This window comes from Typopeltis vanoorti, chromosome 7, assembly GCF_054136105.1.
Source record: "Typopeltis vanoorti isolate ZY-2024b chromosome 7, IOZ_Tvanoo_1.0, whole genome shotgun sequence".
NCBI classification, from domain to species: Eukaryota; Metazoa; Arthropoda; class Arachnida; order Uropygi; family Thelyphonidae; genus Typopeltis; species Typopeltis vanoorti.
This window is the reverse complement of record NC_143555.1, coordinates 36615207-36642557: the sequence shown is the minus strand read 5'-3', so window position 1 is coordinate 36642557 and position 27351 is coordinate 36615207. Positions and strand designations below refer to the sequence as shown.

Sequence of the window (27351 nt, the reverse complement as noted above, 5' to 3'; positions counted from 1 at the left end):
AAAGTTCCTCAGTTTGTCTACTCCAGCATGGGATGTATTGTTTTCTGTCGCCTCTAGGAATAGAGGCCAGAGTTTTGATTAGTTTAACAAATCTTGGATAGCAATTAGGGGTGGGTTGAATTATTCTCACGGTTTGCTCGATTTGTTTCTCAAATGTATTCCAGTTGAACCTGCGAAGGTTCCGTCTAGCGATTGTTCCGCTGATGACTGGGATTGATGCGCTTGTCTGTTAGTGTAAGACAATGCTGACTATTAGGGAATCTGTTGAGGATGGTTCTGGTTGTTGGCAGAGGGTGGTCTTTAGAGACTATGCACAGATCTGGGGTGTAGGTTCTGTTCCATCTGGCTGAGTGGAGAGTGCCTTCCTGTTTGGCATCATAAATCAAATACAGGTTATATGTATTTTTTTCTTGGTTTTATTCGTTGACCATATACAGGGTGTTCGGGATAAATTTGACAGTTTCGTAAGGAAAAAGAAAATCTTCTTTGTATCTATTAAATTTAATGAATTGACAAAAAAACATTACAGGCAGAGTTAATTACAATACTATCAACAAGATTTACTCAAAATAACCACCATTAGCATCGATCACAGCTTCAATTCTGCTTCGGAACCTCGAACAAGCTGATGCTACAGTCTCCCTGGGAAGGGCCGCAAAAACTGTTTTAATTTTATCCATTAACTGGGCTTTTGTATCACTGGAAGTGCGATTGGTGTCTTTTTCAACTGCACCCCATACAAAATAATCCATGGGGTTAAGGTCTGGGGAGTTTGGAGGCCAAACATTTGGACTGGTGAAGTCGTAGAAATTTTCAGACAACCATTTTTGACTTTTCCCAGAGGTGTGGCAAGGGGCCGAATCCTGCTGCCATACATACGGCCTACCATTGGCTACCCTTGTTATCCAGGGCTTGACTACAGTTAGCAACTCCACGAACAAAGCCCGAATTCCAATGCTAGGGTTCTTCAACACCTGTTCCTGCAGATTTGCGAGGAATTCTGCTGTACGAACGCAATCAGATCGTCTGCTAGGGATCTTTCTTCTTGCTACATCCTCGTAGTCACCATTGCAAGTCTCTAGTTCATGCCTGATTGTTTTTACTGTATTCAGGGAGCATTGGGCAGCAGTCGTAATATCCTTATTTTGATGGCGGGCACGAATCATCATGATACAAGTTATTCTCTTCCATGATTCAGGTGGGTTCCAGCTATCCATCCTTTCTGACATCTTGTATATGAATGAAGAAGGGTCCAAACTTTTAAATGAAGAGAAGTGTGTGTTAATACATGTAACTTACGGAAAAATATAATTAATTATAAATATGTCAAATTTATCCCGAACACCCTGTATTAATAAAAATAAAGCGACCAATATTATCTCAGAAGAAAAAGATCTCGATGAACTCATTCTCATATTTCAAACACTAGTAAATAACAATTACCCAAAAAATATAATCAAAAGATTCTTCATAGGAACTCTTCACAGAAAGAACCTTCTGTCACTCAATATACATCATCATCCCTTATGCAGGCTCAGTTTCAACAAATATAGCCAAACTCATGAAACCTTCTTCAGGTGTATAGAACATCCCATGTTCCTGTGGATTAAATTACATAGACCAAACATCAAGAAGCCTGGAAATTCAAAAAAAAAATAACATATAGTGGACGTGAACTACAACAGAACAGACACTTCAGGATTAGCCCATCACTTCTCGATCTCTAACCATCGATTGGGATAACAGCTCCATGCCTTATATAGAATAAGATTTTCAATGTAGAAACTTCAAAGAAGCAGCAGTTGTACTCTGTTCGGGAGAAAATCTAAACAGAAATCAAGGTATGATTCTGAAAGACATCTGGAAAAGCCTAATAAATTCACTTAGATTACTAGAATTTCATTTCGCTAAAAAACTATACAATGCGCTCAATAAACAATGACTGATTCTTGTAGAGAAGCTTATACGCTGGTTAAACATGATAACTAATAATTAAGGAATTGACAGCATACACTAGAAATATAAATTAAATAAACTTTAATATATACTTTCCGATATTTCGGCAAACGTCACGTTGCCATCTTCTTGGGAACTTAATACAAAGACACATGCACACAAGTACTACATAACAGCAAATGAGAACCGAAGCTAGGAAGCTAACGTTTTCCTAAAGTCCTGATGGTGCCCCCTGGTGGGCTATATTGGCCTTTGGGCTGAAGTTCTTCTGATAAATGTTTCCCAAATTTGGGGCAGTCTCATGCATCCAAATTTGTTGAGGTTTGGCATGTTCCTAAGGGCTGAGGCTGATTCCATGAATAGTCTTTCATATTTGAACTTGCTGAGGTGTATTACTGTGGCTTTCTTCCATCTTATTCTGTGGCGAGTATCCAGAGCGTGGTCTGCAAGTCCAGAGTGGCTGTACTGGTGAAATCGGATGTAATCCTTGTGTTCTGAGATTCTGATATTTGCTGTCCTGCCTGTTTGGCCAAAGTAAGACAATTTACAGCTGCAAGGGACCTGGTATACACCAGGTAAGTCTAGGGGGGAAGTGGTTGGTCTTTGGTGGAGCGGATGAGGGATGCCAATTTTCTGTGTGGTCTGTAACAAGTGGTCAAGTCATGTTTTTTTTAAGATTTTGTTGATTTTTTCCGAGGTGCCTCGGACGTAGAGAATGGTGATGGATTTAGAGTAATCTTTTTTGTGAAGGTGGGGGGGGGGGAAGGTAGGTTGCGGATAACTGGTTTGAGTATTTTTTGGATTCTTTTGGGGGGGGGGGGTAGCCATTGGCTGAGAAAGTGTCATGGATGTGATTTAGTTCAGTGGTTAGGGCTTGATCATTTGAACAGATTATTTTTGTCCTGTGGAATAGTGTCTTAATAACTCCATATTGTTGTGAGGGGAGTGGAGGTGATGGGATTGTTGGTGAATGTATCTGCCTGTATGGGTGGGTTTTCTATAAACTGAGAAAACCAAGGTTCCATCAGGTTGGCGGGTTACTAGTGTGTCTAGGAAGGGGAGGTTATTGTTTTCCTCTTTTTCCAGGGTGAACGTGATTCTAGGGTGTTGGTTGTTTAAATGTGTTAGGAAGGAGAGGAGTGAATCCGTGCCATGTGGCCAAATAGCAAACACATCATCAACGTAGCGAAGCCATATGGTAGGTTTTTGTGGGGCTGAGTTTAAGGCTTTCTCTTCAAAAGTTTCCATAAAGAAGTTGGCCAAGGATTGGGAAATAGGTGAACCCATGGCTGTCCCCTCTATCTGTTTATAGAATTTTTCCTGCCAAATGAAATATCCTGAGTTCATTGTAAACTGAAATAGGGTTGAGATATCGGGAAGAAATTTAGCTTGGATTAGCTCTAAGGTTTCTTTGAGGGGGACATTCGTGAATAAGGAGGAGACATCAAAACTGACCATTATGTCATTATGTTGGAGTGTAAGGTTTTCTATACCAGCTTTGAAGTGGGCTGAGTTTTTTATGTGTGATGGTGTGTTGCCAGTATAGTGTGAGACCGCTTTTGCTAAATGCTTGGCTAGTTTGTTCACCACTTTCCCCACCCTTGACCAACTTCTTTATGGAGACTTTTGAAGAGAAAGCCTTAAACTCAGCCCCACAAAAACCTACCATATGGCTTCACTAAGTTGATGATGTGTTTGCTATTTGGCCACATGGCACGGATTCACTCCGCTCCTTCCTAACACATTTAAACAACCAACACCCTAGAATCAAGTTCACCCTGGAAAAAGAGGAAAACAATAACCTCTCCTTCATAGACACACTAGTAACCCGCCAACCTGATGGAACCTTGGTTTTCTCAGTTTATAGAAAACCCACCCATACAGGCAGATACATTCACCAACAATCCCATCACCCCCCCCCCACACACAACAATATGGAGTTATTAAGACATTATTCAACAGGACAAAAATAATCTGTTCAAATGATCAAGCCCTAACCACTGAACTAAATCACATCCATGACACTTTCTCAGCCAATGGCTACCCCCCCCCCCCAAAAAAAAAGAATCCAAAAAATTCTTAAACCAGTTATCCACAACCTACCTCCCCCCCCCCCCTTCACAAAAAAGATTACTCTAAATCCATCACCATTCTCTACGTCCGAGGCACCTCGGAAAAAATCAATAAAATCTTAAAAAAACATGACTTGACCACTTGTTACAGACCACACAGAAAATTGGCATCCTTTATCCGCTCCACTAAAGACCAACCACTTCCACTAGACCTACCTGGTATACACCAGGTAGGTCTAGGGGAAGTGGTTGTAAATTGCAACCACTTCCCCTTGCAGCTGTAAATTGTCTTACTTTGGCCAAACAGGCAGGACAGCAAATATCAGAATCTCAGAACACAAGGATTACATCTGATTTCACCAGTACAGCCACTCTGGACTTGCAGACCACGCTCTGGATACTCGCCACAGAATAAGATGGAAGAAAGCCACAGTAATACACCTCAGCAAGTTCAAATATGAAAGACTACTCATGGAATCAGCCTCAGCCCTTAGGAACATGCCAAACCTCAACAAATTTGGATGCATGAGACTGCCCCAAATTTGGGAAACATTTATCAGAAGAACTTCGGCCCAAAAGCCAATATAGCCCACCAGGGGGCACCATCAGGACTTTAGGAAAATGTTAGCTTCCTAGCTTCGGTTCTCATTTGCTGTTATGTAGTACTTGTGTGCACGTGTCTTTGTATTAAGTTCCCAAGAAGATGGCAACGTGAAGTTTGCCGAAATATCGGAAAGTATATATTAAAGTTTATTTAATTTATATTTCTAGTGTATGCTGTCAATTCCTTAATTATTAGTTAAACAATGACTGAGACACCATGCTTATGATGTTACATGTCAGGTTTAATTTTAATTTATTTGACTGTGTTAATCCATTCTTCTTTTTTTACTAGTAAACGTTATTGTACCATCATACTTGTCCTGAAGAAGCCAGACAGAATAGCTGGTGAAACTTGTTGACAATTTGTGTATATCTTTTATTAAAATATGGTCAATTAATTAAACCAAGAAAAAAAACTCAAGTTTTAATGTTTTAGTGACCAAATACAAAACAATAATGGACAGGTTATATGTATCCATCCAGTTAACTAGATTATTACCATCCCAGTTGTTAGAGGAATAGACCCACATGGTGTGATGAGAGTTGAAGTCACCAACATAGATAGCAGGTGAGGTGGTGGCTGGTCCATCTGATCAGGCCATCCTGGCCTGATCAGATGGACATCTACATAGATGGACATTTGTAGACATTGTAGATAGTGGTATTTTGAACTTAAATACCTATGAAGTATTCTGTATCATTTACACATTGGGTTATGTCATTGAGGCCAGGCCAGATGTAGGTTGCCAGGCCATGCTTGGGATGGCAGTTATAAGATACAAGAATTAGGCCTGAGATTTTTAGCCTATTGAAAACTGTGTCAGGCACATGGGTTTCCTGGAGAGCCAAGACATCAATTGCTTTGTCTTTGGCTATTTTGCCGATGACTTCGTCTTTGGATTTAGATAGTCCTTCTATTAAGGAACATATCTTGAGAGGGTGTTGTTTAGGGGACTGTAACTTATTTTTCAAAGCTTGCCCTCCACCCAAACAAGCAGCATGATCCTTATTATTCTGGGCTATGATTGAGCCAGCATGGAGCTTTTTTAAGTTTTGCATTTATCATAGTTGCTGCAAGTGATCCAGGAGCTTGGTACCTTTGGATGCCTTGTTTGAGACATTAGTTTCATGTTACTTTTGATTCATCTCTGGAGCTTCTTTTGTCTGAAGCACCAGCGATGTATTACAGGATAACCCTACTGGAAGGGGGAGTGGAGTACATGGAAAGGCTGTCTAAATCCTCCCCTTCATACTCAATGAAACACTTTCAGTGAAAGGTTGGAATTAAATTTCAGCACAAAAAATTTTTATTAGGCTGTAGTTGCCTCCCTGTAGGATGAAAAGCCGTTATTTTCTACCAGAAACTTGGTTTTTTTTTTTTTTTTGCTCCCACACAGACTGTCCCAAGAATGCACACAATTTATAACTGTGGAGATAGGATTAACCACCCTGTTCAGAGCATTTATTAATACAGTAAACTTGTGGAGACCACAGGATTTTGCTATAGTGAACTTTGAGCATTGCATAACACCTATGGAATGGGTAGTTAGAGTGAGCAAGTATGTTATAATCTTGTTTGCTATAGCAAACAAGAAGTTACATTGGCCTTGCAAGTAATTGAGTATAACATTTAGTTGAAGCAAGGCTTCCCTAATTTGAAAGTCACATGCAAACTAAGATGAGGACTACTTGAAACATATTTTTATTATTGTTTTTAGTTGTTTGCATTTGCTATCGTTTTTTTTTTTTTTTTTTTGTGGATTAAGCAGATATTAAATTGGCTATTGGGAGTAGTAAATGATGCCAATGAGAGTTTTTTTTATACTAATTATTTATCAGAGATCATTAGAGAACACTGATACGGATGTCTTAAGCTTGTCATCTTTATTATGACTGACTGCTATATTTGTTTCTGCAAATGGTTTCCATCAGGACATCATTTGAAGAAACAAATGTTAACTTCCTTTGGCCAAGCATACCAAAGGAAATCCAAGAGAAATCTCTTGCTATGTCTCGAGTCGAGGGATCACCTTGGTAAATATAAATGACAAGAAAATGATAAATGTGCTAAAATTTGCTGGCTTAAGTAATCCCTTTGGTAAGTTACACATTCCAGGCAGAAAAATGAGTAGCAGTGTTTGGAGGTAGATAAGGTAACAGTATTATCCTGGTGAGGATCAGCAAGTGCATTTTTGGATATGGGATTAAGCAAGAATATAATTTCTTGGCAAGTTTAACTTATATAATCAAGTTATAGGGTAGCTTATATAATCAAGTAAAAAAAAATTTCTACTTTTTATGGGGAACCCATCCACAAGAGGTTGGTCAACTCTCATGCAATTCTGTGAGAGGCGCAGAGGTGTGCAGAAGTTGTAACAGTATTTATGGCAAGACTGTGTAGAAGGAATAGGGTGAGTGAAAATAGAGCCTCATGGGATCTCTGCATTAGGTGTATACTTAGAAGATAGGTAACTGTCCACTATCACCTGAAGTAAACTTCCAGTCAGAAAGCTGGCAGTCCAAATGTAAAACTCAGGGTGTAGACCAAATGATGGGAGTTTGCTTAACAGGTCTTTGTGCCAGACCTGGTCAATATCAAGGATTACTATTGGACTCACTAGCCTTTTCTATAACATTTGTCCAAATGTGGGTGACATAAGTTAGTAGATTGCCTGGTTGACAGAACCCAAATTGGTGATCATTTATTAGCTGAGAGTCTTCGAAATAACATAGCAGTTGAGTGTTGATAGTTCTTTCCATTACTTTGGAAAGAACACATGTCTATCCAAATACCAGACAACCCCAACAACTCTCCAAATACCTTGGCCCACTTCCTCTCTATTGACCCATCAAAGTACACTGTTAATGTAGTCTGTCCTCTAAGCAGCTCAAACTACAATCATGTGCTCCTATGAAACAATATTAACACATTCACTCACATCCATGCATTATATGAAATTATCACAAGAGAAGAATCGAGCATACCATAACTGTCTTGTATCCAAAAGTCCATACATCTATACTGCCTATGCCAAAACTGAGAATAGTTGCAACACAAACACACACACATAGGGCTGCATTTACCATTAGGCACAAGATTGGGGGGGGGCCTCATTTTAAAACCTTACTCTTCACAAAAAAACAAAAAAAAAAACAGCAACATTACCTGGCATACGTAGTAGCTACGTTCTGTGTCCTACAGCAAGAAACGCAGTTGCTTGCCGTTTGCTTGGTAACCAGAATCTAAGTTATATCAGACTAAATACCTATGAGTTATATTCATTTTGCTGCTTAATTATATTATAGTTTTTAATGCCAGCATAAAATAAATCCTTTTATACTTTCTTCACTTCATATTGTATCACTTTGGAAAATCAATGTCACTATCAATTTTTTTGCTAATTATTTTAATCGCCAATACATTTTAAAATTCTCCAAGAACTTGATTGAAGATAATTATTTTTGTCAAACAATTATTTTATAAATTCATGAAAATCTGAATCTAAAAATGAATACAGCCTCCACCTGTTCCAAATTAAGTTTCCTATTTTATTCATAATCTTAGTTTGAAGGTTAGTTATCATACGTAAATCTTGAATCATATCATGTAATGCATAATTTTTATAACGTAATCTGTTGGTTTTTGCATATCTTTTGAAACGTGTAGGTGCATGCTTCAAAATGAAATTTTATTTCCAAAATTTTCATAACAGAATTAATTTGCCTTTAATGGCTAACTCACCCCTTCCAGAATTATCACCACACACACACACACAAATACTTCTAGATAACATACACTTTCTTTTTGGTTGAATTTGTTATTTTTCCAAAGTAATTGTACTGTTGCAGTTTTAAGCAAAAGACAAAGGTGTAGAATCTCTGATAAAATACCATTGGATATAAATTAAAAAGACTCGCAATTGCAAACCCTGAGTAATACAGTTTAACACCATTTGTTGTTCATACAAATAAATAAAAAATAAAAAAATCGTTCCTAAAATTGAAATGTGTGACCCATATAATCTTATTTTGCAAGGAAAGGAAGCAAAATGTCATATTTATTTCAATAAATGTTATTTAAAAATATATATAAATATATATATATTTGACATAATATTTCCAATGCGAACAAACATTTCGATTATTTATTTTCGCACATGTGAAATTCGTTTTTATTTGGGAAGAGACACAATAAGTAAATTGTGCAGCAAAAAAAGGGTCAATCCAAGAAATACAGTGCTGTGGTATGAGGAAGATCATATACTTAAATATTAAAAAGTATAGGGGATAACACAGAGCCCTGAAGAAGACCGTTGTGAAGGAATCTGGACCTGCTCTTTTTTCTGCCAATATGGACCCAGATCTTTCTGTTGGAGAGAATAGATTCAAAAAATTGTAGAGTTTTTTACACTTTATAATATTTCCTAGTTTTAGGAGGGAGGCTCTTGATCCAGACAGTGTCATAAGCAGATGTTAGGTCAATGAAAGTGGCTCCAGATTTAAGTTTCTTCTGGAATCCTGCTTCAATTTGAGTTGTCAGGGTTGCCAAGAAAATTTGAATCTGGAGCTAGTAAAAGAAAACGACTTAGAGAAAATGAAAAACAGCTAAATAGTCAAAAGGGACAATTTTGTCTTTCTTGCATTCTGAAAATGAAGAATTTCATAGAACTGAAGTTGTACTTCACATTCTCGGAATGAAAACGAAACATTGGTATCATTATCAGAGGAGATGAAAGTGAAAATAAAGAACATCAAAATGATGTGGAAAACATAGAAGGAGAGAAAGAAGTAAATGAAACAAATCGAGAGGATTCTGAAGAAAATTTTCAATCGGAGTCTGTACTTACCAGAAAGCAAGCTATCTCTTATCCTACCAATATAGCAGTGTGGCCACTTACAATTAATGAACAGTTTATCAAACATATTTTAATAAATATGCCTCAGAATGTTGGTAAAATCAAAAATTTAAAAAAAGAATACACAGAATGCAATAGAATATATGTCAGAAATGTAAATATATCACATTTTTACTGTAAAAAGGCGAACGGAACAATGGAGAAACAAGAGTGGCTAATTTTTTCAAAAACCAGCAAAGCAATTTACTGTTTTGTTTAAATTGTTTTCTAAGTCAAATAATAGCTTAATGAAGTGTTTTAATGACTGGGGAAATATAACACAAACCTTATGTGATCATGACATTCTACTGAGCATATACGAGTGATGTGCACATATTGCAAAAGAAAATCAAGTTCTGTAAATAGTCGAATTGATTCTGAATTGATCAAACAAATACAGTCTGAAGAAGATTATTGGAGAGAGGTTTTAAAAAGAAGAATAGCTACCATTAAGTTACTGAGTAAACTTGGGCTAGCATTTAGAGAAAAAAGAAATGATATTTTTTCTGATTCTTGCAGAAATTATTTATCGTGTTTACATTATTTAAGTGAATTTGATGACTTTTTAAAACATCACATGAAAATGTACACTGACTGTGGTTCTGGCAGATCAAATTATCTTTCTTACCATACTTGTGATGAATTCATAGCGTTAATAAGTAAAAAAACGAGAAATATTAATATCAGAAATTAAGGAAGCTGCTTATTTTGCAATAATGCTCGATGTTATAATGCTAATGTTAGAGACATTTACCAAAATCAATAGTACAAGAATTGGGAAAGAAGTAGGAAGCCAGAAGATTGACTTTTTCTTTGTGGTTGCTATTCAGGATGCAAGTTTTCTGCATTTAACTCTTTCAATTTCAAAGTGTGGGTGTGTTGCAACTATTCTCAGCTTTGGTATAGGCAGTATAGACGTATGGACTTTCGTATGCAAGACAGTTATGGTATGCTTGATTCTTCTCTTGTTGTAATGTCATATAATGCATGGATGTGAGTGAGCATGTTAATATTGTTTCATAGGAGCACACGATTGTGGTTTGAGCTACTTAAGGGACAGACTACATTAACAGTGTACCTTGATGGGTCACTAGAGAGGAAGAGGGCCAAGTTATTTGAAGAGAGTTGTTGGGGTTGTCTGGTATTTGGTTAGGCATATGTACTATTTGTGTAAGATCTTTGGTAATGGCAAATAGCTCAGCCTCTTACCAGCTTGATCTATGTAATTGAAGTAGGAGAGCCAGATGATGTTGTGAACATTAAAGTCTCCAAGGAAATGACCTCACTGTTAGGAAAGTTGGATTGAAGAATATCTAAAAATGGATTTGGTAGGATGAGGTACAGAGATTTTCAGCTAGAGATGATCAAAAGAAGATTCAAGAAAGGTGACTTGGTCAGTAAGGGTAACAAAAGTGAAGTAGCAGCAGTTAGCTAATGAAGCTAAAAAGAATCCTAGGGTGTTCTTTCAATGTGTAGCCAGAAAAAAAAGAATGATTATGGAAGGATGACATTGTTTGATGAAAATGGTATAAAAGCAACTACTGCAGAGGATATAGTTAGGATATTTAGTGAGCAGTTCATTAAGGTCTTTCATTCTTGTGAATGTAGCATCATGGAAAGTTTGAGAGCAGTTGATGAGGAGGAAGAGACTGGCTATGAAGTGACCAAGAGATATATTGGGAATTGAGCAAACTTGATGTTAATAAAGCTGTGGAACTTGATAATATATCGCCAACTATTTTGAAGAATTGTGCCAGAGAGTTGGCATATTTGTTTAATATGAGTCAAGTTCCACTGGGTCAAGTTTCATAGGCGTAGAGGAAGGCAATATTGCCTCTTCATAAGGAAGATGACAGAACTCAAGCATCAAATTATAGCCTATCGATGTGTCCGTTGTTTTGGTTAAAGTGTTGGAGAGGCTGGTGAGAACCAGAATCCAGAATTGGGTTGACGATGGTGTTATCTATTTGGATAATGGTCAAGTTAGGGTCATGTTTTAGTAATCTACTTACTTATTACAATAAGATGATGGCTTTGTTGGACAAAGAAGATAGATACACAGTAGTATACTTAGAATTTGTAATGGCTTTGATAGATACTGCATGATAAGTTGATATTCAAACTAGAGCAGATGGGATTGGATATTAGACTAGTGCATTGGATCAGTATCAATAAGTTGTGCATGGAGAAGCAATATCCTGGAAGAGGAAAGTCTCTAATGGTGTGCCTCAGGGGTCTGTTTTAAGGCAATTTCTGTTTAACATGTATGTTAATGATATTGGGGAAAGATTTGGATGAGGATATTCAGTTGTTTGTAGATGATGCAAAGTTGGGACCAACTTTGCATAGATGCTCGTTGCATCTATGCAAAGCATCTGCTCTACTCAATATTGCAAAGTGTAAGGTTTTAAAATTTGGGAAACGAAAATAGGATGTAGAATTTACGCTTGGTAGGGATATATTGTTGGATGTGGAGAAAATAAGAGATCTTGGTGTGATAGTGGATAAGGATCTAAAATTTAAAGAACACATTGCCAAAATTGTGAGGACAACACAACTAATTCTGGGAATGATATGGAGGACACTGACTTGTAAGGCGATTCTTATTCCATTGTATAAAGCTCTGGTTAGGCTACACATGGGCTGCTGTGCACAGATTTCGTCACTTAGTTTTCAAAAGAAAAGATGTTGGGTCCAGAGGTGACTAAGTTTCTGACCTCTGGAATGTTGAATATGATGAAAGGTTGAGAAGATGCAATTTACAGTCTAGTGGATAGGAGGAAGAGGAGTGGTATGATAGAGACATACAGGTTGGCAAGGGGTCATTATAGGATCAGTGTTGAAGAGGTTTTTCATAAAATGGTGGGAGATCAGGGGAGAACAAGAGGTCATCCCTGGAAGCTGCATAAGGAGGATGTTGAACAAGGGAGTGAGAAGCAGGTTTTTTGCATGTAGAGTTGTGAATGATTGAATGCCTTGGCTGAGAGTGTGGTGTGCCAGTTAATTTAAATGCATTTAAGGTGAGGTGTGTGTATGACAAGGGACATCCTAGATGACTCTTTGACTGCATTGGGTCTTAGGGTAATAATTATAATAAATCTGGAGGTTCCAGGTTGAGCACTCTTTGACATGGTATGTCAGAGCAAACATATGCACAAACCCCACCTTTAGAGTGAAATGAATCAAAGAGTGTGTTACTGAGAAAGTAGAAGTGAGTAGTGCTTGATGGAGTAGAAATTTGCATTGCTGTCAAGAAAAGTAAGCATGCTTTTGTAGACTGGAAATGGACATCGTTGAGGTTTGAACGGAGGCCACTTATATTGGTGTAGCATATTAGGAAGAATCTATCTAAGCTAACTAACTCTAATCCAAAGTATTTTAATAACATGACAATATTGTCTTTGGACCTGCTTCCTGGGGAGTAGAGTGATTCTACTTGGTGGTTGGTTTTTGCCTGTCACTTGAGTGGAGCTGCCATTGAGTATCCTGTCTTGGAGTGATCAGCTCAGAAGTGATGAGTTTAGTAGTGATCTTGTAGAGATACCCTCACACCTTAACAGTACTGTGATAAAGGTCAAAACCAGTCTGGATAAAGAGGCCTTCCTGTAAGATATAGTGTTAAATTAAAGATGCCAAGAAATTATATTCTTGGTTTAATCCTTTATCCAAATGTTTGCATGTGAAGTATCTTCATGACTGGGCTACTTGTATATAAAATCTAATGATTTCACATGAGTTGCATTAGTATCCCATAATGCAAAACACAACCTTTTGGATGTGTATAATGCCAAGCATTATAAGGGTAAGGGCTGCTATCCAGACTGGTTTCAACCATTATTGAGGTATTGTGAGGATAACTCTCCAAAATCTCAGAGTGATCTACAAGATCACTTTAAATCTCACAAAATGAAACTCATCACTCCAGGACAGGAAACTCAGCTGTGGTTCTACTCAGTGATAGGCAAAAACCTGCCACCAATCAGAGCCTCTCTCTCTACTCCCAAGAAGCAAGCAAACCCAAAGATGAACATTATTTAATGTCATTAGTGGGAGCCAGACCTGGAAGAGATACCAGGGTTGAAGTAATGCCAAAGTCATATATTTCCCATATACAAGTAGTCAAAAAGTATCCCACCTTATTATTAAAATATAATCTGGATTAGAGATAGATATTGAAAGTCTTTTTCACTTGATTATACTATAAATTAAAGATGGAAAGAAATTATATTTTATTAATTATATTATATATTATACAATTTCTTGGCATCTTTAATTTATAGTATAATCCAAGTGAAAAAAAAACTTTCAAAATACATAGTATTATACACCTGAAAGAATGTGTACTTTGGTTTATGGGATATTAAGACAATTAATGTGAAGTTATTAGCCTCTATATTCAAGTAGCCTAGCTGTGAAGATACTTCACATGCAAACTTTGTTTTTGCTTACACTTGGATGAAGGATTAAACAAGAATATAATTTCCTTGAAAGTTTCAAGTATTAAAGATACTTGCAAGTGCTTGATGTAAAGACAGCAGTGGGATTACATGGAATATCAACACATGCCAAAGGAACGCACAAAAGAATTAGTGGTTTCCTTCTTCCCCTCCATAACTTGGTTGTTTAACTTGAGTCTCTACATGAACTCAATTTCTAGTGAGTGGAAGAAAGGTAAGGTGATTCCATTATTCAAAGGTGACATCAGGACTGATGCAATCAATTATAGACCTGTATAGACCAGTTATAGACAACTGCAATGAATTATAGACTAGCCTCTATTGTTGAAGTAGTTGTCAGGACCTGCATCCACAGGTGTGTGGATATCATTTCGATCCTTTATAGAGGATTGCATGGATTTGTTAACTGCTTGACTAGCCTTGACATAATTGCATCAAGGTTGCCATCAACGTTGAAGTGTCCATTAAAATTATAACACCATTAATATTCCATGGAAATAACATGGACACAAAGTTTAAGATCATCAGATTGTTCATTATTCTTATTGCAATCTGCTCACACATTTTACAACAAAATTGAATAGAGGTATTGAATATGTGCCTCCATACCTCTTGATTTTGCCAAGTCATTTTAACAGGATTTTACATGGGAGGAGGTTGTGCATTCCCATTGAGATGGATGTGCAAAATAGTCTTAACATGGGATAGGAAAGGGCTGGTTGACAGGCATCAGAAAGTGATGTATGGATGTGATGAGTACTAGTGGGTACTATACATCTGTGCTTATATGGCTGTTTAACTTGTATATTAACAGTTGGGGGTCTAGAGAGAAATATTCAATCATATGCTAATGATGCAAAATTGGGTCAGATTGCTTTTTTTAATTTTTCAGGAAATGACAATGTATACTAGAATATTAATTATAAAAAACGTTAATTAAACTTTAATCTCTCATAATGTAGAACAGTAATACAGCTCCTAGGAGCTAAGACATTATGGGTAAATATCAAGAATAGTGATCAGAGCTTGCTCCACCTTGCCATGAGTTGCCTCAGCTTGCACTACCTTAAGGGTCAGTTGCTGCAGTATCCAGGTATTTGCTTGCGCTTGGAATCACCAAACTTTATATAGTTTCTACTATATTCGGCATGAAACTCTTTGAGTTTCTTATTCGGCTAAGAAACGATATGGGATGTAATATCCCTTAACTTAAACAAGTCATATGTCTCTGAATTGAAGCCTTTGGCTCTTCATATATCTAATACAAACTTTAATATTTTCCTATATTTCGACAATGTTACATTGCCATCATCAGGGATCACAAAAAAAAAAACGATATGTGCACACAAATACTAACACTGTGAGCAAATGAGGCTGAATAAAGGCAACAGAAGTAGGGCCTAGTGTGCTAAATTGGGTTCTCTTGGCTGTTGGGCTGACATTCTTAAAATATATGCTTCCCAAATTTAGGGCAGTCTCATTCACCCAATTTTGTTGAGGTTTGGATAGCTTTTCAAATCTGAGCAGATTCATGAATAGTCTTTCGTATACTAGTATTTGCTGTAGTGTAATAGAGTGGTCTTCTTCCAGTATACCCTGTGGTGGGCATCCAAAGCATGGTTAACGAGTCCTAAATGGCTGTATTGGTGGATGTAGTCCTTGTGTTCTGATATCAGCTGTCCTTCCTGTTTGGCCATAGTAGAACAGTTCACAACTGCAAAGGACCTGATATTCTACTGGGGTCTAGGGGATGTAGCTAGTCTTTGGTAGAGTAGATAAGAGATTGCAATTTTTTGTGTGGTCTGGTTATAAGGTCATATTTCCTTGGGATTTTGTTAATATTTTAGATGTGCCCCAGTGATAGATTTTGAGTAATCTCTGCTTTGAAGGAGGAGGGGAGGGGATTGTTGTTCCATGGTTTTATTATTTTGGGGTGAGGGGGGGTTATAGCCATTGCCTAAGAAAGTGATATGGTCAGGTTAAGGATATGGTCAAGTTCAGCAGTTAGGGCTCTGTTATCCAAACAGATTAATGTTTCTATGAATGCACCCTGATATAGTCATAGATCACTTTTATTTATATTTTCCTTAGATGTAACTCGGCCTTGTGATCCCAGAATTTTCTAAGGAAATTTCTAGAAAAACCTCAAATTTTGAAAGAATGGGGCTTTATTAGCTAAACCATGCTCAGAATAGCTACCAAATACTAAATTTATCATCACCATTTATTTTCATAATTGAATGACTTGAAGTTTGTTTAATGTGTGTTATTAACTTAATAATGTGATTTAAAGTGTAAAAATTTGCTAAACAAACTTATTTTTAGCTGCTTCTATTTCTGCACTCGATCCTCACAAATTTGGAAAGTGGAACAAGTATTTACAATTGAAATCACTCTTTTACTTGTCATATGTAAGTATGATTTTACGTGAGTAGACTTTATTTTGAGCAACTACTCCCAGAATTATTTCTAATGATTCAGTTACATAGCAGAAAAAAAAATTAATATATTATTTAATATACACTGATTAAAAAGAAGTAACTGGACATCCTGTGGGCAAGGTGCATCATGCCATGTAATGAGTCATGTGTTTGTAGCCAATATAAATTGGAGAAATATGATGCTTATAATTTAGTACATCTGTGTCTGGGTGAAATGGCTGCAAGAAGATAACAGAGTGCGAAAGAAGTGTTCTGATGGGATTCCATGTTGCAGGCCCATCTGTTCAGCATGTTCTTGACAAATTGGGCCCCCCTCCCAAGTCAACAATCAGTGATACCATACTGAGATGGAAGCACAGGGAGTCAACTGTAAATGCTATCTGCAGTGAACGAGCACCATACTTACTGAACATGGCCATAGGGTGCTACAAAGGAAAATATGTGAAACTGCCATATGTCGGCTGACATGTTAAATACAGAGTTCTGGGCATTGACTAGAACACAAATCTGCACGAAAACATTCAGAACCACGGCTCATAGCATGGGTTTCCATGGTAAGATCTCAATATGCAAGTCCCACATCACTGAACCAGCATGCTTCATTGCCTTCAGTGGTGCAAAGAGCACGGACAGTGGAACGTGGAAGCTTATAATCTCTGTTATGGAATGACAAATCATCCTACACCCTCTACTGCACAGACGAAAGGGTGTGTGGCAGATGCTCAGTGAGCATCTCTTACCAGAGTGTGTAACCCCACTATGAAATTCGGAAATGGTGGTGTGATGGTTCATTCCATCACACCACCATTTCCTATAATGAATTTAGTTTAATCCTTTATCCCAGTGAGCACAAACAAAGTTTGCTCCTGAAAATATCTTCAGGACTGAATATAGTGTTGTACTAACTTACCTGGGTAAGTAGTGCAACACCAAGGCAACTCGTATAAAGGTGGAGCAAGCTACCAACACTCCTAACCCAGTATCTCCCATAATGCAAAACACATTTCCTTGTGGATATGTATACTGTTATGCATTAAGGGATTGGCCACTACCCAGACTAGTTTCGACCTTTATTGAGGTCTCTTCAGTGGGAGCCAGTCCCAGAGATGGAGATACTAGGCAGAAGCAGTAGCAAGTCATCTTTGCCTATGGGAGTTGTCAAAAGGTTTATCACATTTTTTTTATTAAATTACTCTGGATTTAGAGAAAGATGTTGAAAGTTTATTTATCACTAGGTTAGACTATAATGAATTTAGTTTAATCCTTTATCCCAGTGAGAACAAACAAAGTTTGCGCCTGAAAATATCTTCAGGACTGAATATAGTGTTGTACTAACTTACCTGGGTAAGTTAGGCTGCTGTAACTGCATGGTTTGTGGACATGAACATCACCACACTTGACTGGCCTCCACAGAGACCTGATCTCAACCCTACTGGAAATCCACCCCACAATGGTCCAAGACCTCATTACATGCCTATGGGAATCATGACCCAAATTTCCATTGATTGCTATTGTACACTTGTGGAAAGTATGCCCCATAGGATTGCTGCAGTCATAGCAGCAAAAGGGTGTCCTACATCTTATTAAAGTGGGCAATATGACTGTTTGTTCCTGACACTATGGTGTCTGTTGACTTCTTTCCAATCAGTATATATTGAATATGTGAATAACTTTTATATAGTAAACTTGCAATATAATGAATTATAGCAATTGGATTCTCATTTTAGTGGAATGTTAGGCTGAGGCATAATACATTTGAGACAGTTATGCTTACATAACCAATTTTGTATTAACAACAGTATTTTGTCTATCTCAAGCACACAAAAGACCATGTAATTTAAAATTCAGTTATAGAAGGTCCTTGCAACATAGAGATCATATTATGTTAGCAATAATCACTATTTGTAAATTTGTGTCTAATATGTTTCATTTGTTAAGGTTTGTTTAACCATTATAGTCTGGCATGCCTGTAAGCATAAGGCAAATCATCACTGTGGATTACTTTTCACTATTCCACATTTCTGCAGAATGTTGATAATCCCAACTTGCTACAAACAACACAGTCATTGGTAAACATCATTTCTATTTAAACTGGATACATAATGCCAGACTTCACATTTCTCCTTAAATAAACCTTCTAATCTGTTTTGTTTTTTTTAGAAAAAAGAATATTGATTTTCTATAATTGTATGTCGGTTTGGATGGCATGGTCTACTAATCCAAACTTTTCTAACTGCAAATAACAGATATAATCTTGATATTTATCACGTTGTATTGCTGCAAATCTGCTCCTCTGTCAAGAGCAAAAAAGGCTGTGAGAACAAGGAATATGGCAGAACTCATGCATATGATAACATATCAATTTGTAGGATGCTGAATGCAAGTAATGGTATGCTGAATTTTGATTCAGTTGATTGAAGGTTGGCATGTTATGGACAATTAACTACAAAAAAAAAAAAAAATTACAATGACATTCCATTGTAACTTCCTTTGCAGAATTTTCATTATAAAACCAAACTTTCCTGAAGCTTATTCAAGCCTATTTCATTGTGACTCATCTTTGTTTACCATCTCTCTTAAATAGCATTGTCGACACATCATTGTGATATCTTTTCCAGTAGTCGCAAAGTTTCCACCTTTTATTTATTTTAAAAAAATAATAAACATCGTTCCTCATTGCTTTATTAATCCATATAGCTTCCTTGGTTCTTCATCCAGCTTACATAGTATGGTCCATAAGTTTTAAGACAAAAATTATATTAAAAAAAAAGAGAATGATAAAACATATTTGTTATGTTTAATAGAAAAAAAAATCCCTAGCACATCCATGTTACAAAATGTACTGTAGGTTTACAAATAACCTTTCATGGGTGGGAGCAACATAAAAAAAGAAAAAAAATCGCAATACAATTGGCATCTATATAGGCTTTTGGCACAGTCATATAGCTATTGGAGAGCATCAGAAAATTCCACTTGTTCGATTGTCTTTAATTCATCTGCCACAGCTTTTTTTGGATGACTGGGACATCTGTAAATTGGTATCCTTTTAGCTTCTACAAAGAAAACTTCCTATAGAGAAAACTGTCAAAGGTGCATGATTTATACCAACTCGTTGCTTCTTTATGGGCTGTCTCCTCTCCTGCGTACAATCCACAGTCTTCATTTTATACAAAATGAAGAATCTTAAATTTTGATGGAACCAAACCTTGGAGATTCAGTTGCAAGCCCTGAAGAAAACATTGATTGATTTAGTCAGAGAAGCATGTGGTGAGGTTGTCTGCAAGGATAGAAAAATCAGAACTGACTTGACGAAGTCAGCTTGTGCTCTTAGAGAATACAGAGACAAATGTAACAAAGCTAAATACTGTATTGGAGTAGAGCTCTCATGGTACCCATATACAAAAAGGGAAATAAAACTGAATGTGAGAATTACAGAGGAATTTCCCTACCAAGTGTTCCTGGTAAGATTTATGCAAGTATACTTGAGAAATGGTTGTGAAGGATTGTGGAAGCTTGGTGAAGGACAAGATGGATTCAGGCCAAATAGAGGCTGTCAGGATCAATTTTTCACTTTATGACAAATAGTTGAGAAATCATAGGAATATAACAAAAATCTGTATTTAAGTTTTTATGACCTGCAAATGACATATGACAAGGTGCCGAGAGAAAAGCTGTACAAAATGCTACATTTATATAGTGTCAGTGGGACTTTATATCAAGCAATACTTAGTTTTTATTTGAGTCGTAAGTAGCAGTTAGAATTGAAGGAAGTACAGGAAGATGGTTTGATGTTAAATCTGGTGTCAGACAAGGATGTACATTATCCCCTCTGATATCCATTATCTATATGAACCATATTATGAAGGAAAGTGGTATTAAACCTGATATTAAAATTGATGATGTTATACTTTTAAATAAATCTCAGGGACTCACATTGGTGAGTATGGGCATGGCAAACCCAAGATACCCAAGCTAGATCTGATCTTACTTTGTATAATACACACTTGGTATATCATATCTGGAGACTAGTCTTCTTTCTCTCTACTCTCTCTCACTTCTTACCCCCCCCCCCCAGTGCTATTAGAGCAATTTGAGGGTGAGGACATGACTCTTTCCTCTCAAACTGGTTTTCACTATCTACTAAAAAAAAAAAAAAAGCAAGCCTGGTCTTCTACTCTTCTTTCTCTCTACTCTCTCTTACTTCTTACTCCCCTTCCCCCAGTGCTATTAGAGGAATTCGAGGGCGAGGAGGTTGTCTTAAGGTGGCAGCCCCACCTTAAGTCATGCTAGTCAGTTGACATAGGGAAATACATATTACTTTCAAGTCTCAAAGAAATCCAAACTGGATAGAAAACATGGGAAACAACTGCAAACTGGAAAAGGTTAAGAAACTTTCGAAAAAGAAAAACGTGGTGAAATTTGATACATGGAACATTAGAAGCATAGCACATAAAGAAGAAGAATTAGATAAAATTTTAAATTACGAAAATATAGAAATTGCAGTTCTTACAGAAACAAAAAAAAAAAAACTTAGAGGAACAAAATAAACAGCTAGCTACAATATCATATATAGTGGAGTGGACAAAGAAATACATGCAAAAGCTAGTGTAATGATTTGGATCCATAAATCAATTAAAGCAAAAATAACTCATTATACATACTGGAATGAAAGAATATTAGAAGTCGATTAAAATTAAATAAAGAAAATTTAACTGTTGTTGGAGTGTATGCCCCTGAAGAAGGAAAAGAAGAAGAAAATGATTACTTTTACAAAGAGTTACAAGAAATATATGAAAAATTAAACAAAAATGGAAAGTGACTCATTGATTATACAATATAATAACTTAAAAATGATGAATACATTTTACAAACATAAATATATGTGGTGTGCAAGATGACAAAAATCAGTAATAGACTACTTTATAGCAAATGAAAAAGCAGCAAACCTCTTCCTAGACGTTCAAGTTAGAAGAGGGCTAGAAATTGACACAGATCATTATTTAAGACAGGCAAAACTAAGATTTCCACCAAACTGGCTACAAAAATTACAAAAAAATAAACAAACTAGAGAAACAAAATATAATTACAAAGTAAGTACTAAATGATTTAAGTATAAGAATTTTAAACCAACAGAGGATTAATAACTACTTAGAAAAAATACAAGAAAATGAAGACATTGAGAAAGAATGGAATAATATAAAAGAAATTATCACATCAGCAACATGTCTAGTAAAAGTCTAGGAACACAAAAAAATATAAAAATAAAAAATTACATATATGGGGCAATGAAATAAAAACAATAATTGAAAATAAAAAGCTGGCTTTTAAAAGATGGTTAAGTAGCAAAAAAACAAGAAGATGAAATTGAATATAAAAAAAAAGACAAGCAATAGTCAAAAAAAGAAACCAGAAAGAGAGAGAAATCTGGGAAAAATTTGTATCATATATAGAAAATGACATATACAAAATAAGACCCAGTGCATACAAAATACTAGAACACATGAATGCATATATAAGAGAAACTGTAAATATAAATTGTGAAATAGATGTAAAAGAATTCTTGGATTAGATTACTTTACAGATCTTTGGATGGATAATAGCATCAAAAATAATTACACCAGAAACTTACAAAATATCTTAAATGCTATGATGACAATGAAAGAATTAAAGGACAACCTAAATAAAATAAAAAGTGGCAAATCACCAGGAGCAGATGGGATAAACTCCGAACTGTATAAATTTGCTGGAAAAAAATTTAATCAAAGATTACTAAAATTTTTAAATAAAATATATACAAATGGACAAATACCAATAGAATGGAATACAAGCATAGTAATACCTATATTTAAAGAAGGGGATAAAACAAAACCTGCTAACTACAGGGGTTTTTTGAATACATGCTACAAAATATATAGCAGAATACTTAATGAAAAACTAAAAATATACAGTGAAAAAATATTATTAGAATGTCAAAATGGATTTAGAAAGGATGCTCTACAATGGATGCAGCTTTCTGTTTAAAACTACTTATAGAAAAAAGAGAATTTTTATTTGAAAACTCATTTTTTGTTTATAGATTATGAAAAAGCATTTGACAAAGTAAAAAGATATATACTGTTTGATATATTACAAAGAATAAATATACCTAATATTTTACTACATGCAATATTGAATATATATATATATAAAGATAATAAAATATAAATAAATGAAAAGTTGACTGAAAAACGATATAAACCAAGGAGTAAGACACTTCAACATTTACATTAATGAAATATTAATACAGTGGAACACCTTAAAGTCAAGGTATAGAAATTTCCTGGAATAACAAAATAAATACGCTATTATTTGCAGATGATCAGATAATAATATTAGATAAGGAAAACAATTTACAAAGAGCAATGTATAATTTAAACATTATAGTACACCAGTTTGGAATGAAAATTTCCATAGATAAAACTAAAACAATAGTATTTTGTGGACAAATTTCAGTTAGAAGCAAAATAGTTATCAATAATAAAATAATAGAACAGATAAATACTTCCAGTTATCTTGGATGTGAAATATCATATGAACGAGAAAAAGACAAAATTATAAACTTCAAAATTATTACAGATTATAAGCCTGATAAACAGAACACTCAACCGAAATATAGTACAAAAAGAAACATGCTTGAAAATATACAATACTTTATCAGTGCCCACGTTATTATATGGCGGTGAAATTTGGGCAATAAACAAACAAGATAAACAAAGTGAAATGAGATTTATGATAAGAACTGCAAAATGCACTTTATTAGATCAAAAAATGAACAAAGACATTTTAAAAGAACTGAAAACCAACAGATATTTGCCATTATTATTAGCTTTGCTCTTTTCTCCAAATTTTCCCAAAACATTTTTGTATGTCTGACAATCACTTCCTACTCTGCTATTTAGATCCCCAACAAGGACCAACTTTTCTTTTTTCATTGTGTCAGTATCTTTCTCTAGAGCCTCAAAAAATTCCTCCACTTCTACCTTAGTAGAATCTTCTGTGGGACCATAGACACAATTAAATTGAATAACTGTTGTAATAAATTTGGCATGAAAATTAGCAATAACAATGCAAAGACAATGAAAATAGGCCAAAATACTGAAAATATCAACTACATCGTCACAAGAGAACCTATAGAACAAGTAAAACATTTCTGCTACTTAGGCACAGTTTTTCTTGAAGGGGAAATTAAATATGGAAATAGACAACAGAATCAACAAAGCCAGTATGGTAGGAAGTCAACTGAATAAATTTACATGTTTTATTACATGTTGAGAAATTTTAGAGAAATTATTCTAAACACTAAATTAGCTGTATACAAGACAGTATTCAAACCAATTTTAACTTATGGATCTGAGAGCTGGGTTAGAAATAAAACACTTGACCAATGACTAGAGACCACAAATATGAGAGTCCTGAGAAAAATTAGAGATGTGAACAGATGGTCTCAGTGGTAATATCATATTAAGAACGAGGATATTAGGAAAGAATTTGACATTGTTAGCATCCAGGAATGTGTTAGAAGCTAATCTCAGGTAGTATGGTCACTTAAACAGAATGGGAGTGGAAAGATTAGCAAAACAAGTGTTCTCTGCCAGGTTGGTAGGAAAAAAGCCCAGAGGAAGACCAAGATATAGGAGAATTGATACAGTAAAAAGTGCCTTAAAAAAGACAGATATATATATAAGATCTGATAATGTTGGAGTCTTGACAGGCAATAGATTGATTTGGAGGAAAAATGTACACAGGAAGTTAGTATGTAGTACTATCATATCCTTGAGGGTACATGTCAGGAATTTGATGACTATAAATTTTGATGTTTGGTTGTGATAGATTCCCAGCCACATTGGAATTTAAGGCAGGTGCAGCTGCTTAATCAGCTCACACTTTTTCAAAGTTTTTGACGGTACAATATATTATGTGATATTAAGCTTTGGCAGTTTAGTCGATGTAGAAACAGAAGGGTAGAAGTTGTTCTTGCTAATCTCTGCATAAGTCAGTAATTTTACACATTCTTACATACTGAGGGCTGATGACCCACCTATGTGTGAAAAACATAACAGGTGTCGTACCATTTATCATATTCTGCTGGAATGCCCAACATTTCACTCAAGAGAGGAATGAAATTTTACTTATCTAGCCAATCCATATACACCCAGGCAGATGTTATCAGACTTGGACAAATTGCATGACATTTTTAACTTTTTACAAAGAAGTAATTTATACAAACACATTTGATTATAAATTTTAATGTAATGGTATGGGGGAGGCCTGTTGAGGCTGCATGATAATTTGGAGATTGGATATATGGTTGATATGTTCAAGTGTATTTTTTCAATGGGTGAATTTTTCTCTTCACCCATTGAAACATTAAATATGAAACTAAGTCTGTCTCGCTTACCTCAGTCCTGTCTAAAGTAATGGAAAAAAATCATCAGTTCCCAACTCCTACACTACCTTGAAGACACCCACCTAATAACCGACCAACCACCAGTATGGATTCCATGACTGCTGATCGACAGGAGATCTGCTCACATTCACCCATCTCTGGACAAATGCCATGGGAAAGTTTGGCGAATCTCAAGTGGTTGCACTTATATCTCCAAAGCCTTTGATGGTGTCTGGCACACAAAGGCTTACTAATCAAACTACCATCATTTGGTCTCCGAGGACTTCTGTAGTTGGATTACCAGCTTTCTGTCTGGATGAGCACTGAGTGTGATGGTGGATAGTTCCCTGTCTCACCATTCAACTAATGTGGGGTTGCACGAGGTTCTGTCCTCTCACCAACCCTCTTCTTGCTATATATCAGTGACCTACTTCAGTTGACCTCCAATCCAATTCACAGTTTTCCAGGCGACAGCACATTACACCCCTTGCTTTCATTTGATAAGCCCTTCCCTACACAATTCCCCACCCTCAATTCCGATCTACAAGCCATTTTCCAGTGGGATTCAGATAATCGCATCAATTTTAATGCTAATAAAACCTAGTTCTGTCCTATTTCCCATGAAAAAGAACCATTTTTCCTCAGTATTCTTTTTGACAATACCCAAATTTCCAGACAGTTTGAGATCTCTGTTCTTGGAATTACCGTCACATCAAACTTCTTGCATAAGCACATCACAATCATTGCATCCTCAGCTTCAAAAAAACTAGGATTTCTCTTTCGCTCAAGATGTTTCTTTACCCTTGAACAGCTTAACATTATACAAATCACAAATCTGCCCAGCTATTGAAAACTGCTCCCACATATGGGGTTGGGCCCCTAAAAGCTCCCTCAATATGCTTGACTCAATAGAGAGGTGAGCAAACTTATTAATGGCTCATCTCATACCCACTCACTCTCTGCACTTTTGCACAGACATTTAGTGTCTGCAATATGTATATTCTACAAATATTCCCATGGGAAATGCTCATCTGAAATAATATCAATAATTTCTCCACTCAGTACTAAGCTCGTTGGAACACAAGCAGCTGCTGCTCAACATTCCTTCACGGTACACGTAGAACAAGTTTCTTTTCCTCCTCCTTCATCCATACAATTACTGCACTGGCACTGTGGAACAGTTCCCCCCCCTGCTGTGTCCCCCAAGGAATTTACAGTCATTTAAATCAAATGCAAACAAGTTCCTCCTTTCCCAATCCACTGCCAATACATGGTACTAATGTACTATAGGTTGATCAATCAATCTCTTGTGTATGGACACAACATAAAAAAATAAAAATAATTATAGTGTCTCTGTGATTAAAGCAAAAAATAAATATCCCTCTGAAAATACCAAATAAAAATTGTAAATATCACATAAAAATCTTTCATATTCACTTCACCAACATCCATGACATCAGTAATAACTTAAATGATGTGCATCATCATCGCCTTCAGGCATCCAAAGCTGATGTTCTGTTTCTGACTGAACCCAAATTTGTGCTACATCAACTGCAGTCCATCCTAAATGTTCAAATTACACCCTGTATGATTCCTTCCATCATAAAGGAATGATTGTGCCTGATGTTCCTTGCCAAAGGATGTCTAATATAGAATCTCACATTTTTGACCTATCTCTACCGTTCTCTCATTTCCGAAAATCATTCTGGCCTCTTTGATATCCCTTCTTCGAAGCTCCTCTTAGTGATTTTAATGTCCACAATTCTAATAGCTTCCTTTTTTTTTTTTTTTGAATTTCACTGGCCAAGCTGAAAGAGAGGCAGAGATTTTTGCTGTAAGCAATGCCTTAAAACAGATCATTCATTTCCTCCTTACTAGAATTCCTGACAATGCTCTTTACTCACCTAAATGCTTTGGGTCTCTTCTTTACTACTTCTCCTTCCAGGTACTCTGTTCAGGTGACTGCTCCTCTTGATAACTCAGCTTACAATCTCGTCCATGTTTCATCTTTGATGGAACATCCTTCCTTCAACCAACCTCATGTAATCTGGTATTGTAGCAGTGCCAAGTGGGAGGATTTACATGATTTTACTTCTCATTTCCATGGTCAGACTACTGTGTTCATTCTTCAGATCCAGTTACTTATTGTGATCTTTTTATAGAAATAATCCATATCAGAATGGAAGCTTTCATTCTGATATGGATTATCAGAATCTGCTCAAAATGTCTTCCCTAAATCTAAACTATGGTTTTGCCAAGAAGTGTGCCAGTGTGGTCCAAGAAAAGCCGATAGCCTATCAAAAGTCGCTTGAGATCAAAACACAAACTTCTTTCATAGCCTACACATTTGTCTGCAACACCTGTAAAACCATAATTTAAAAGGCTAAGTCTATGTTTGTCCTTCAACAAGGACAAATGTAGAAACTTGCAACTTTTGCCACTGAGAGTTGTGCGTTCTGGTCCCTTGCCAAAGCTGTTGGGTGAAACTTTTATCTGTGCTTC

The 27351-nt window shown here is 36.1% G+C and overlaps 1 protein-coding gene across 2 annotated transcripts in view; it reads left to right on the top strand.

The window, feature by feature from the left end:
* LOC150104587 (BRO1 domain-containing protein BROX-like) overlaps positions 1 to 27351 on the top strand; it is a 163176-nt gene that overhangs the window by 70934 nt on the left and 64891 nt on the right. For both annotated transcript variants that reach the window (XR_016548540.1, XM_090395217.1), the window contains exon 7: positions 16309 to 16394. Coding sequence is in view for 1 of the 2 variants with exons in the window: in XM_090395217.1 (XP_090251343.1) it covers positions 16309 to 16394 (86 nt within the window). In the remaining variant the exon portion in view is untranslated. The remainder of the gene's footprint in view (positions 1 to 16308; positions 16395 to 27351) is intronic.